At 36.2% G+C, this 13,007-nt stretch overlaps 1 protein-coding gene across 3 annotated transcripts in view; it reads left to right on the top strand.

The window, feature by feature from the left end:
* The window catches only part of ASB3 (ankyrin repeat and SOCS box containing 3), a 55,052-nt gene that overhangs the window by 20,923 nt on the left and 21,122 nt on the right, over positions 1-13,007 (top strand). For all 3 annotated transcript variants that reach the window (XM_032215252.1, XM_032215253.1, XM_032215251.1), the window contains exons 2-6: positions 2,206-2,402; positions 4,594-4,752; positions 9,248-9,360; positions 11,027-11,162; positions 12,049-12,226. In XM_032215252.1, the coding sequence (XP_032071143.1) occupies positions 2,207-2,402; positions 4,594-4,752; positions 9,248-9,360; positions 11,027-11,162; positions 12,049-12,226 (782 nt within the window). In that variant the 5' untranslated portion in view covers position 2,206. The remainder of the gene's footprint in view (positions 1-2,205; positions 2,403-4,593; positions 4,753-9,247; positions 9,361-11,026; positions 11,163-12,048; positions 12,227-13,007) is intronic.

Raw genomic sequence — 13,007 nt, 5'->3', positions numbered from 1 at the left:
GAAGCGGCCACCTCTCTTGGGAGGCGCGTTGGCTGCTTCGTCCTGCTCGGCGAGGGGCAAGCCGGATTGGCGACGGCTGTTTGGCGCGGCCTTTTTGTTTTTCACAAGACGCTTCCGCCATCTTACGGAATATCCCACGCCGAGCGGCCGAGGGAAGCATCTTCACCGCTTTCCCTTCAGGCTGCCCCGGCAACCGAGAGGGAAAAAGAACCGTCGTGGTGGCGAGGGGGTTGTGCCAGCTTCCCCCTTTGAGCTCCTTCGGCCAGGCAGCGGGTTTTAACTTCAAACTAGGGAAGTGAGGATCCGGGGCTGCAGTCCGCTGAGTCTCAAAGGAGGCGTCCTAGCTCTTTGCTTACTTTGCTGCACGAATTTAACTTGTAACTTTGCGTGGTGCTCGAGTATGGGCTTTGAATCCAGTTGGGTTAATGTCCTAATTCGTATTCAGTTAATTATTGATTTTCTATCCCTTCTGGGAGTTTAGAGTGCCCGGCCCGGGGATCGCCGTTGAAGTAGCAACCTCTGAGGAAGGCCAATTCGAGTATTATCAGCCCTAAGTCAGCCACTTTCTGGTCTCTTCAGCCCAAGCCATAATCAGTATTAATTCTTGCCTTAGCCCTGTATTCATACATTGCACTAGTGATGAATGAAACTACTGTTGGGTTCGTGGCAAACTGAATTTAAACTATATAATTTGTTATATAGTAATGTACTATGGTGTCTAAGTACACTGTGAGCCAAAATGATTTTGATATTGGGCGAACTCATTCAATATGTTAGTGACAATAGAATTATTATTACATGGAAGAGATTTTGCAATTGTTTGTGATGAGTTTAAAAAGGGTAGCCTTCTAAGCTTATAAAGAAATTTCCAGAAAGCCTTCTGACTTTCTTCTAGTTACATATGTTTAGTTTGTACAGTATGTGAGTGACCTGTGAAAAGGGCCAGTTACATCTGTTGATGCTGTGCAGCTGAAGTTCAACTCCTCTTGAATCTGAGTAGTTTCATTATCCAGAAGTCATAAAATTCTTCACAGTGGGCCTTTCAGACTTTTTATGAAAATCATCTTTTTTGTCTTTAATCAGATGCCATGAAGTGGCAAAATATCTCAATTTGATTGTTGGATTTTCACAGTGTAGATGCAAATGTGATCTCTTAGTAGCGGTTGGACTCAAAATGGGTCTTCCTTCCTCTGTGATTTCATCTCCATAAGCTCTTTAGTAAACCAAGGAGCACTATTATATCACTCCAGTGTAATTTGATCAAACTCCTCAGCTTCCCCTTTATTTTAATGGATGACTAGTCTTAATCGATTCTTGGAAAACTGTGCAGGTGCCTTCTGAAACTTCATTGGATCCATTAGGCACCATGGGTTGATTGATCTGATAGATCACCCTGTGAAGAGAAGTTGTCCAGCAAAACTCCTAAATAAAGAGTGATCTGAGTGTTGTTCCTTTTTTGTTTTTCATGTTCAGTACAGTAGCAAACAATGTGATCTCACTGACAGTCCATAACAGTCCACTTCAGTTAACTTAAAATGTCAGCATGTAGTTGTTTCACTTAATCTTTCACTGTGTTGAACATGCTCATGCTTCTTATGTTGCATTTCCCACTAGACCTCTGTTTTTGCATCTTTGCGTTTTCTTTTATATGGCACCGTTAATGACCAGGTGTCATGAAGAATTAAATCAATCTGACATGAACACTAATGGAAAATCCTTAGCTCTTTCTCAGTAGCATGTTGAGTGCCATCTGACCTCAAAGGCCAGCACCAGCCTCTATATTGTCATTCACCATAACTAACATCCAAACTATCCAAGAAGTTTTCTAGTAAAATACAGGAATAGTTTACCATTGTCTTCTCTCATACAATATGAAATGGTGCCTTTACTGTTGTTACTAAAGTAATTGTTCTCTTCCAGCATTTTCCTACATTGCTGCTGCCTTATACATGGGTCTGTTTACTTTAACTGGGATGCTCTTCACGCCTTGGTGATCCTGCTAGATGTATATACTCTGAGCATGGCCTTCTGATGTTCTTAATACTTTCTGAAAATAAATTTATTGTAGAGGTGCCTATCAAATATATTTGTGTAGATTTATATTCTAATGAAGATAACTTTTGTTGAAATAATACACTGTTGTATTCTTTTTCCATTAAGTTTATGGCCAATGCCTCTTCATTTTCTCCTACCCCAATTTGTTAGGATGGATTTTACAGAAGCCTATTCTGATAGATGTTCGGCTGTTGGGCTTGCAGCCAGAGAAGGCAATATTAAGCTTTTGAAGAAACTAATCAAAAAGGGATACAGCATTGATGTTCCTGATAACAGAGGTTGGATGGCTATTCATGAAGCTGCATTTCAAAACACAAATGAATGTCTAAAGCTTTTAATTCAAGCAGGTAAGGAGAAATGTATCAGCAGTAGTGATATTTATATGCTTTCTGCTTCAGAGTAATAGGAATTTTCAGAGACTCCATTTTTCCCCGGGAGATTAGTTTCCTTAAAGGGGTAGATATTTCAGAAATTACAAAAAGCATAAGATCCTTAAACTCTCAATAGCTTGAGCTGCTGATACTCAAGGAGCAAAAGGTCAAAATTTGGCATGATTTTTTGGTTTTTTTTTCTATCCTAAGTAGCAAGCAAAACATGCTCATTAAAATTCCAACATTATTTTAACACATTTAATCTAAATTCTTTCAAAATATGACCAAATATTTTCCAGTCTCCCTCTAGGGTCATTATTGCTACCATGACGCTTGGAGGCTGAAGTTATGTGTGATCTTCATTTCCATGATAGCCTTCCCTTGATTTTAAAGGAGATTACTGCCACTTATTTACAAATATATATAAAATGAAGATAAAATTTAGCCCCATAGTATTAGTTCTCCAATTTACTCCACTTTCCCATCAGATATCTAATTGATGAAAAGTAGACTAATCATAGCTGGCAATTGTCTGTGTACAGCATTGGAAAACATCATTATATCTTTACCATCTTTTGACTTTTGCTAGGTCTTGCTGTCGTTTATAGCATCACTGAATTAGTGGGGTTCTGTGAGGTCATCACCCCAGTACCCTACTGTTATAATAATGAACAAATCAAGGAAGAACAGTTTCTATGTTCTTTGGTCAACTATATTTTTCAGGATAAGAGTTTTAAAATCTGTTAAAAAATTTGTGCAGCAAGTATGGAAAATGTACCTGTGTTTTTGCTAAGCACTATCGCTACATGCAAATCAAGCCAAATATTAGTAAAACGATTTCTTCTAAGGCTCTTTTAAAGAATCAAGATATATTACTGAATTATTTTCTTCATGAGAGGATTTTTGATATGAACATTTTTGCTAAATTTTAGCTTAATAAATGTTGAATAGGGGTAGAAAAACTTGTGCATCCTGGAATCACTCTTTATTCCTTTTTGGGGATGCAAAAATTGTGGTTGATTATTATTATGAAACTAGAGTGGAGGAGCAAATTAGACTCACCATTGATTGATTGATTGATTGATTGATATATTTAAAAGGTATTTAAATGCCCCACAAATGATTCAACAATGAAATGTTAGAGGCTATGATTTGTATACCTGATATCAAAGTCCAATATTTCATTATATTTCAGTACTATTTCCAGCTGTAAAATAGTAATTGTAAGATTGTATGATATTTGTAGAAAAGTAAATAATTAATAAAACAGCTAAACTGATCCTAAATTGGCATTGCAAAAGGAATGCCTTCTAGGAAAGGGTGGTCTTTACTTTCTCAAGAGAAAACAGGCAGGAGGCAGATAGACAAACAAGTGTGCTCCTTTTTACATATTTAGATTAGCAATAGAAAATTGCCTTATACTAATTCAGAGTGATTGTCCAAGTAGCTCAGAATTTCTTCCTAGGAACAACAGCAAGTTATGATTATTTTAAATGAAGATGTGAACTGGAACCTTTTATGTGAGAAACACATGCTTTGCCACCATGTTGTGATTCTGTTTATATACCCATATTTTTCGGAGTATAAGACACACCTTTTTCCCTCAAAAAAGAGGCTGAAAATCTGGATGCATCTTATACACTCAATATGGCATTTTTTGCCACCCAAAACCCCACCCCTTTCATCAAAATGGCCATGAAGAGCCTGTAAGAGACTTTTAGAGAGCTCTTGGGGGTTGGGGAGGGCAGAAATTTTACCTCCCCAGCCCCCAGGAGCACTCTATAAGCTTCCTAAAGGCTATCCATACCCTTTTTTAAAATGAAAAAATGGGCCTATTTTTGTGAAAAATGGGCAATTTTTTGCTCATTTTTGGCCCCCGAGCCTTCCCAGGAGCACTCTACAAGCTCCCTAAAGCTATTCATGCCTTTTGGGGGGAAAAAACAGGCCCATTTTCATGAAAAATGGGCTGTTTTTGGGAGGTTTGCAGAGTGCAAAAACTTTTTTTTATTGTCCTCTTCAAAACCTTGCTGGGTCTTATACTCCGATGCGTCTTATAGTCCGAAAAATATAGTACGTAGATGGACTGCAGTTAGGGAGGCCTGGAAAATGGCTTCTCCAACTTTTGCGTATTATTCTTTTACTCATTTTACTCTGTTATGATTTGTAGCATCCTCTGCTAACTACATCAGATCCAAAACATTTGAGGGTACTTGTCCATTACATCTTTCTGCAAGTAGGGGAAATCTGGAATGCACTGCTATTCTTCTGGAATCTGGTGCTGATCCTAATGAAGTCACTAATGATGCCACCACACCCTTATTTCTAGGTGAGTATATTGTTATCAAAAAGTTTAAAAGTTACACGGGGAAAAATTCCTCAAACATAGATATTTCAAATTTCTTCTTTTCATAACTTTAATTGTTCTAGCTGTGTGCTTTGGCATAAACAAATAAAAATATAAAAATAACAAAAATGCCATCATTACTTTATATTAATACAAAGTTTCAGCTAGTCATAGTTCTTGAATATACTGCAAATATAGCTGTTATTGGATTGCTTCCTTTATCATTGTGCAGGAAACACAAATCCAACTATGGCAAGTGCATGGACACGTCTCTGCATTTTTGTACTGTGTAGTTTTCCATTTTCCCCACCAGTGTTGTCCAGTGCTCTTCAGTTTGAAGTGGTTCACAGTTGGTTCTATTTTAGAAAGGTTTTGCTTTTTGTGGGTAAGATGGATATTTGGCTTTATATTTTCAACATAGCTGTTCATTCTTGAGAGTAAACTATATTTGGGTTTTTTAACAGTTTTTGAAAGCAAGATTTGTAATTCAGTACATATGCATGTGTTATACATTATGATTAACTGTTTAAAAAGGCCAAACGCTCACAGAGAATAGGACCACCTGTAGCACTAGGACTGAAGGAATGATTGCAAAGTAAGCGGCACTGTATATATGGTCCAGTATTTTTGTTTTTTTTCTTTATGTTTTGAAGATTCCTCCCCCCCCATTTGAATAATAATGAGTCTATTTTAGCACTTTGATAATAAATTTTGGATATTTCTTGTATCAGGATGCCTGACCAGTGTCACTGATTGTTGGCAGTTACATTCAGAAGAATTCTGGGTGCCACATAACAGGCTCTGTATTAGGGATTGACTTTATCCTTGTCACTTGAATTGGTACTTGTGGATGCTTCATCACTGGAGTTTTTAAGAAGAGACTGGACAGTCACTTGTCTAAAATGGAATAGGATCTCCTGCTTGAACAGGGGGCTGGAGTAGAAGACCTCTAAGGTCCCATCCAGCTCTATTCTGATACGCAAGGTGTTTATTTTATTTTGAACTAAAACCAGGGTAGATTATACTCATCATCTTTCAAATATGTTTCTTATTTCCCACATGTTATTTAATACACCTGTTCCTATTTTTCAGGCAGGAAACTGCCTCCTTACAACATCAATCCGTGTACAAATGGGCAAAATTCTGTTGGTCATTTAGTTTTTTAGCTGAAAGGGAAGAAAAGGTGTCCTTAATTTAAGTTCTTAAACTACACCAAAGTTTACTCTCAAAGACTGAATTGGAAAGGCAAGGTTGTGAAACCACCGTCCAGGCCTTCCGCACAGCCCTTAAGAACTGGCTAGCCCGTCAGGCCTGGGGATAAGGATAGCCGCCCCTCCCGAATGATGAATGTATGTTGCTTATTACTTTTATTATATGTGTCTACGTCATTGTTTGTATTCCCCCTCCCTGATTTTATGTGAGCCGCCCTGAGTCCCCTCAGGGAAAAGGGCGGCCTACAAATGTTAATAAACATCTCAAACATCTCAAACAACCTATTCAGTAATTGAACAATAGTCACAGGGCTAATGGAAATGACAATCTTTAAATAGGAAGGAATCAATTGCTATGTGTGAGCCGGTAGGTGTCAGTGTTATCCAAGGAGCAGCAAAATGTTGAATTGATTTTAAACATCTTAGACTTCAGTGTACTCTTATAAATTACAGCACTTTTTTCAAAAATTCAATGATGCTTTGGCTAAGGAAAAAATCCTTTACTGGAAACTTAGAATTGTGTAATTGGTCTCTGGATAGGTTGCAATAATATCAGAATATTGGTAATGAGTAGGGGTGTAGGGAAGTCACAAGGCTAGAGTTGAGAGTGATTATATGCTCTGGAAGGAATAGAATTTGTCTCAGTGCACCTTGGACTGATAGCTATCTTTGGATATGTTTGCATTATGTCTTAATTTTTTATTGGTTATCACTGTGATCTTTTGGCTAAAGAATTAGATTTATTGCAGAGGAAATAAAACAATGGATTTGGAGTCTGCCAAGAGAAAAGACTCATTAGCTATACTAGCTTCAGAATTAATAATTCTTTACTTGTCAAGCTGAATTCTAGCCCACAGGCTAGTTTTAACCTGCTAGAACTATAGTTCTCTATTACGAACAATTGTTTTTTAATTAATTAGAGATTTCCTGATGGATTAGAGATCTGTAATAGATTAGAATGTTCTTACACAGAACTTTTCAATTTATCCCCGATATCAACATTGCTAGCTGGTTAGTATAGAGCAGTGGTTCCCAATGTGGGGCCCATGCCCCGCAGGGGGGCAATTTGATTTTTAATGGGGGCAATTTGAATCTTGTTTAAACCAAGTTAATGGCCTTTTAGGCATCCTCCGCATGAGTAGAGTTCACCTTTTGAGTAAAGTAAGGATTATATATCCTGGGGGGGTGGGGCATCGGGGTTTTAGAGATGCTTAGGTGGGGCATGGCCAAAAAAAGTTTGGGAACCACTAGTATAGAGTAATATTGCTGTGCATCAGTAGATATAAAAGAACTCTTTTTCTTTCTTTACCTCAAACTTACAGTAAAGCAAACACTATTCATTCCCCAATCTAGAATTCAGAGTGCTGATCAATGTAAAGTAGCTATGGTGCTGGTCTGGTTGATAAAATATGATGATAGAAAATATATTCCCCAAAGGTTAATTTTATATTGCATGTAAGTACTAGTCAGTCTTGAATTATGCAAAATATGCCTGGGTTTCAAATTATTTATTAAAAGGAAATTTGATGTTTTGATGTCTTTTGTTTGTTTGTTTCAAATGATAAAAAGAGTGTTGTGTTTGTTTGAAAACAGAAACCTCTTTTTCAAAACTCCATTCAGAGCAAAGCATTACAAGAGTGCTCTGAAAATCAACCTGAAAGCCACAGGCTCTCAATTGAACTTGGCTACTTCTAGAAATCCTGTCCAACATCTCTTTACTGTTGTAGCTTTTGTTGTTATTTGGTCTCAGCCACAATACAATCTATTTTCAAAGAGTTCCTGACTTTGCATCTTCTTGATGTGTGAAGATTTGGGATTATGGAGTTAATACATCAGTAGGAGAGTCAAGTCTACATGGAGAATTAAAAGTGATCAAGGCAAATTCCTGGCTTAATGTGAAATAGAAACTGCTTTGGCAATGCAATAATCAGATAGGCAAAAACCTGGAAAGAAATAATATATTCTCAGTTCTTTCTTTGTTCAACTTTTTAAGGTCATACAAGTTTCTTTAAAAATGCTGTCCTTAACAATGCCTTTTAAACTTTTCCACCTGTATAGGATGGTAATGAACCTCCACAATTTATAAATTGACTGATTGATTAGAAGCACTTACCACTGATGGACCTTGATCCTCTACTCACCACTTTTTTACTGTAATCTTGTTGCTGTCAATACACACACACACACACACACACACACACACACACACACACAAACACACACACTGCTTATGTATATCAATTTCTCTCTTTTCCCATTCTGTACCTCCCGTCTCAATTCTCATCTGGAAGATCATCTGTCTCGATAAAATTTGCTATATTAGAGGGAATAGAATAAAAAGAACCTTTCCAGTTATAATTTTTCTACTACTGAACTGAACATTGGATGCAATCCATAGAATCTACTGGACTTTTAAGTGCATATCTAATATAGTATTTTCTTATTTTTTAAAAAAGTTTTCATTTTCTTCTTGTGGGAGAGAATAGCACAAACAATATAAGCATTCAGGATTTTTTTTTTCATTTTAGAAATGTATTCTCTGAATATATTTTTGGTCTGTTTGCACATTTCATATAATAAATATACAGTGCATGCAAGATATTTAAATCTTGTTGCTGTCTGATCTTGAATTGCTGATGAAGCTCCAGAAAATAATTGCAGTGATGCTGAAGTTTCCAAAACTGCCTTAGTACGAATGAAAAACTACTGAATAATAATTGCATTTGTTGCCAGAGATGAGATCTATGACTTGCTGCTAGGATGATAAGTTAATATCTCTTTCTAGTTTTTTTTTAATTAACTGAAAGCCTAATGAAAGATGAATCTTAAACAGACTTTTAAAATTATATATGGCAGTCAAAATCAGCTGCCAAAGGGATGCTTTCCATAGTGGGAGCAATATAGAAAAAGGGGGGGGGAAACTTTCTTATGAACCCTAAAAATGGGCCTCCTTTAACAGGCATGTCTTCAGAAAGCCATCTCGCACATTTCTGAATAGTCAGACAAGTTACTCTTAAGTAGTAAGGCCCTAAGTGGAAGGGAAGGGAAGGAAGGAATTATTTCCAATGCTCCCTGCCAGATTCTTACATGGAAACTCAATGGGGAAGCTGGCAGAAAGTTGTTCCAACTGGATTTTTTTTTTTGCCTGCTCTTGGTCATTCCTTTACTCAGTTTAGGTAAGAAAATATGTCTGAAATGATGACCCAGAGGGGTATGGGTTGTCTAGTGTATAATAATAATAATAGCTTTTAACCCATTCTTTGAAGCTGTTGAAAACCAACATACTAATGTGATTAAGCTTCTCCTTCAACATGGAGCCAATCTTAATGGATCCCACTGCTGGTCTGAATGGAATTCCTTGCACCAGGCTGCTTTTCAGGTAAGCTATAAATCCATAATTTCATTTCCACATGAATAAAGGTTTTACTCTTGTTCTCTTTAAAGAACAGGTTTGTGTAGTTTTTGCAAGCCATTTACTTTTAGATCTGTGACAGTGTAGTAAACTCAGATTAAATGCAAATGATCATCCTCAATATGACAAGAACTGAAGAGAGTATGAAACAATATACATTTTAAATAATAAAAGTAGTACACATATTTAAGAAATGATCAGATATCATAAATGGGTCATAAATCCATTATTGAACAATAATTCATTTGAAATAATTGTTTTATTCCATTACACTGAGACCTTCAAAGAAATGGCATTTTGGTATTTAAAAGGTGAGTGGTTCCATGGATAGACTCTTAATCTCTTTAGTTCTTTAGTGTAGTAGACTGCATTCTGACATTTTGTGTGTGTGTGTGTGTGTGTGTGTGTGTGTGTGTGTATGTTCCAGCATAACTCTGGGACGCCTCCAGCCGTTTCAACCAAACTTGGTACACAGATTACTTAATCTCTGGAAAAAAATACTGTGGGAGTAAGACATCCCTAACACTCCTCAGGGTGTGTGTTCTGTTAAGATACAGCCTGATGTGCCTTAAAATGGCTTCTACTGTATAGTGCAGTGGAGTTGCCATGGAAACAGCTTCACAGTGCTCCACAAGGGGGCTCCCTCTGGCAAGGGGGAAAATCCAACATTAGGAATTACGTTTGGTCTGGAAATTTCTTCCCTATAAATAAATACCCGGACAACGTCATGTTTTCAGCTAGTACCTTTATATTCTACAGTTCTAAGTATGGTAATAGTTTTAATAATGACTTCTTTGGGTTGTGGTGGACAGTTCTTGTTGAAATCAACTGTAATATCTAAATATTCATGTACAAGTGGGAAAGGCTTCTGCTTTCAAAAATCACTGTACTTCCTTATCTTGATTCAGCCCTTTGTTTCTGATCCTGTCCTATTTTGAATGAAAAAGCTAAGCTGTTAAGAGAATGTGACGGAGGAATTTAAATTCCCTTGCTCATTTTGCATGAGCAAAATGTCACAGAAACACCTGGATTTAAACCAGTGAGAATTCTAAGTAATGGGGACTTTTTGACTGGAATTTATAATTTTGATGAAATCCCTTTCATTTAATGCCTTTGTTTATTTATTTACCATATACGTCTTTTAGATCTTTCTAAGAGATCGTTAAGACTTTTAGTCATCCCACATCTGTAAAAACTCAAATCCTGTTTTGATTTAATCTTGTTTTGATTTTTTTTAGGTTTTATAGCAAAACTGCCTCATTTCGTCAGTTATCCTGATGTCCATCTAGTCTTAAGCCAAAAAAATCTTACAGAGTCATTTTGTTTGTTTTTTCTCCCTTGAGAACTGCTTTAAAAACTCTTTTGTAAATCAATGTTTCACTTGAGCAGAATTAAATGTTACAAGAAACAAAAGGCTGTATTATAAAATGACAGTCCTCTAAATCTGTTTTGGCTTTTATTTTGCTGGTATCCTACTGTGTGTTTTCAGTTGTCACTGGCAATATTGTAATGGGTTAGCATCAGCTAAATTTAGCTTTAAGGGATCAAGGAACTGGCTACAAATAATAACCAAAGTGGAAAATTTTCAGTTCTGTAGCCATATTTAACAACCAATCTTTTCTCCCCATTCCAGAATAATTCTGAAATACTGAAATTACTTCTAGATGAAGGCGCCAACAAAGAGTCTGTAGATGATTTTGGGATCACACCTTTATTTATTGCTGCACAGTATGGAAAACTGGAATGCTTAAGGATACTTATATCATATGGTAATTTCTGCAAAACTACAGTCATCGTGGCTTTCATTAGTAAAAGCTGTGGTGAATTATAGCAGATAGATTATACTATTAGCGACTTATTTTTGGCTAAGAGTACTGATGTAGGACTGATTTGCAGAATAGAATGCCATGTGTAAAACAGTTTGAGTGGTTATACATCTCTTGTTGTATGATGAGACCAATTGATGTATCTGTGGTCAACTTTGTATGCATCCCCCCCCCCCCCCAAAAAAAAAAAGTCTCACATGGAATGGCTGGCAACTTCTCATAGAACCTTAGGGTTCCACTGAATCCTAGTTGAGAAACTCTGAGTTAGATAATAAAGAACTTAAGCTGGGTAGACAATGATAATAGCAAAAAAAACCAGCAACAATGAGCAGTTGGGTCAAACATGAAGTAATTAGAGTTATAGGATCTTCCTATTTCTTGAGTCTTTTATCAGAAGTAATGTACATTTTGCTATAATGTATTATGCACATTTTTTTAATAACATAGTATGAATGTTAGTCTTGCTAAATTTTACTGTGTTAAAATAAATGCCTAACTAAAGCTGGAAATAAGGATGATTCTGTCCCTATGACTCTTCTGGTGAGTAGTAAAGATCTAGCTCTTTTGTAGGGATTTTGAAGAGAATAGAGTGATGAACATTGCTCCTAAGAGAGTGAGGCTATAATGTTTGAATTGCATTTAATACCCTGTGTTTGGATAGAAATAGGTACATTGCTGATTTGTAGAAATCCCTAAAAGAATCAGCAACCATATTGTAATTATATATTAGTTATACTAGTTCCTTTTCTAAGCATAGAGTATAAAAATAAGGTTCAGTGAGCAATTGAAAATGAGGAGCATTATCAAATTATTAAAATTCCCTTATCAGGAGCAAACATCAATTGTCAAGCAAAAGATAAAGCCACACCACTCTTCATTGCAGCCCAGGAGGGCAATGACAAATGTGTGGAGCTGTTACTAGTCGAAGGAGCCAATCCAAACCTATACTGCAATGAAGAAGAATGGCAGCTGCCTATCCATGCAGCAGCACAAATGGGACACAGCAAGTAGGTGATATGAAAAAATTGCTCCTAGTTTCTGTTAAGCCTTGAGTTCTATAAAGAAAGAAAGGCCAAGCATAAATTATGAAATAAAATTATAGTTTGAATAATAGAAATAAGATGTTCCTATTTATGGCTATATTTTCTAAGCAATATTAGAAATCATTTAATCTTTCAGAATTTTTACAGTTGATGAATCAGTTTTGTATCTGCTCTGTTTTTGACTGGTAGTAAAATCACTTTCTTCTTTCTTTTTTAATATTATTTAAAATGTCTTTGTAGTAGCTCAGGTTAGACATTTTCTAATGCAATATGTGGGATAATAGTAAAAGAAGGTTTATTTTGTATAAAATATTTTATAATGTAAAAATATTTAATATAAAATAATAAAATAATCACATAAAAGTTAAAAAAGTTGATGTTTCTCTGAAATGAGTCAGAGTATCATGATTTCCTTGATGATTCCTGAATGACCCAATTTGCCCTTGAGAATTCCAGAAAATATTAGTGTTTGAATTAAAAAATTTAAGCCCTAAATCTCATGCTTTTAATTAGAACCAAAAGAACAAACCAGCAATTTGTTGTGAGGCATTGACACATTAAAGGAAAAAAGGCAGGATAAAGAAAAAGAAACTGTTGTATGAATTGAAGCTCCCTTCTTCCTTTAGAGCAGCAGTTCTCAACCTGTGGGTCGGGACCCCTTTGGGGGTTGAACAACCCTTTAACGGGTTGCCTAAGACCATCGGAAAACACATATTTTTGAAAACATACAGAAAACATAAAATAA

Source organism: Thamnophis elegans, chromosome 4 (assembly GCF_009769535.1).
Source record: "Thamnophis elegans isolate rThaEle1 chromosome 4, rThaEle1.pri, whole genome shotgun sequence".
Lineage (NCBI taxonomy): Eukaryota > Metazoa > Chordata > Lepidosauria > Squamata > Colubridae > Thamnophis > Thamnophis elegans.
Note: the sequence above shows the minus strand (reverse complement) of the source record. Positions and strands in the feature narration are given on the sequence as shown.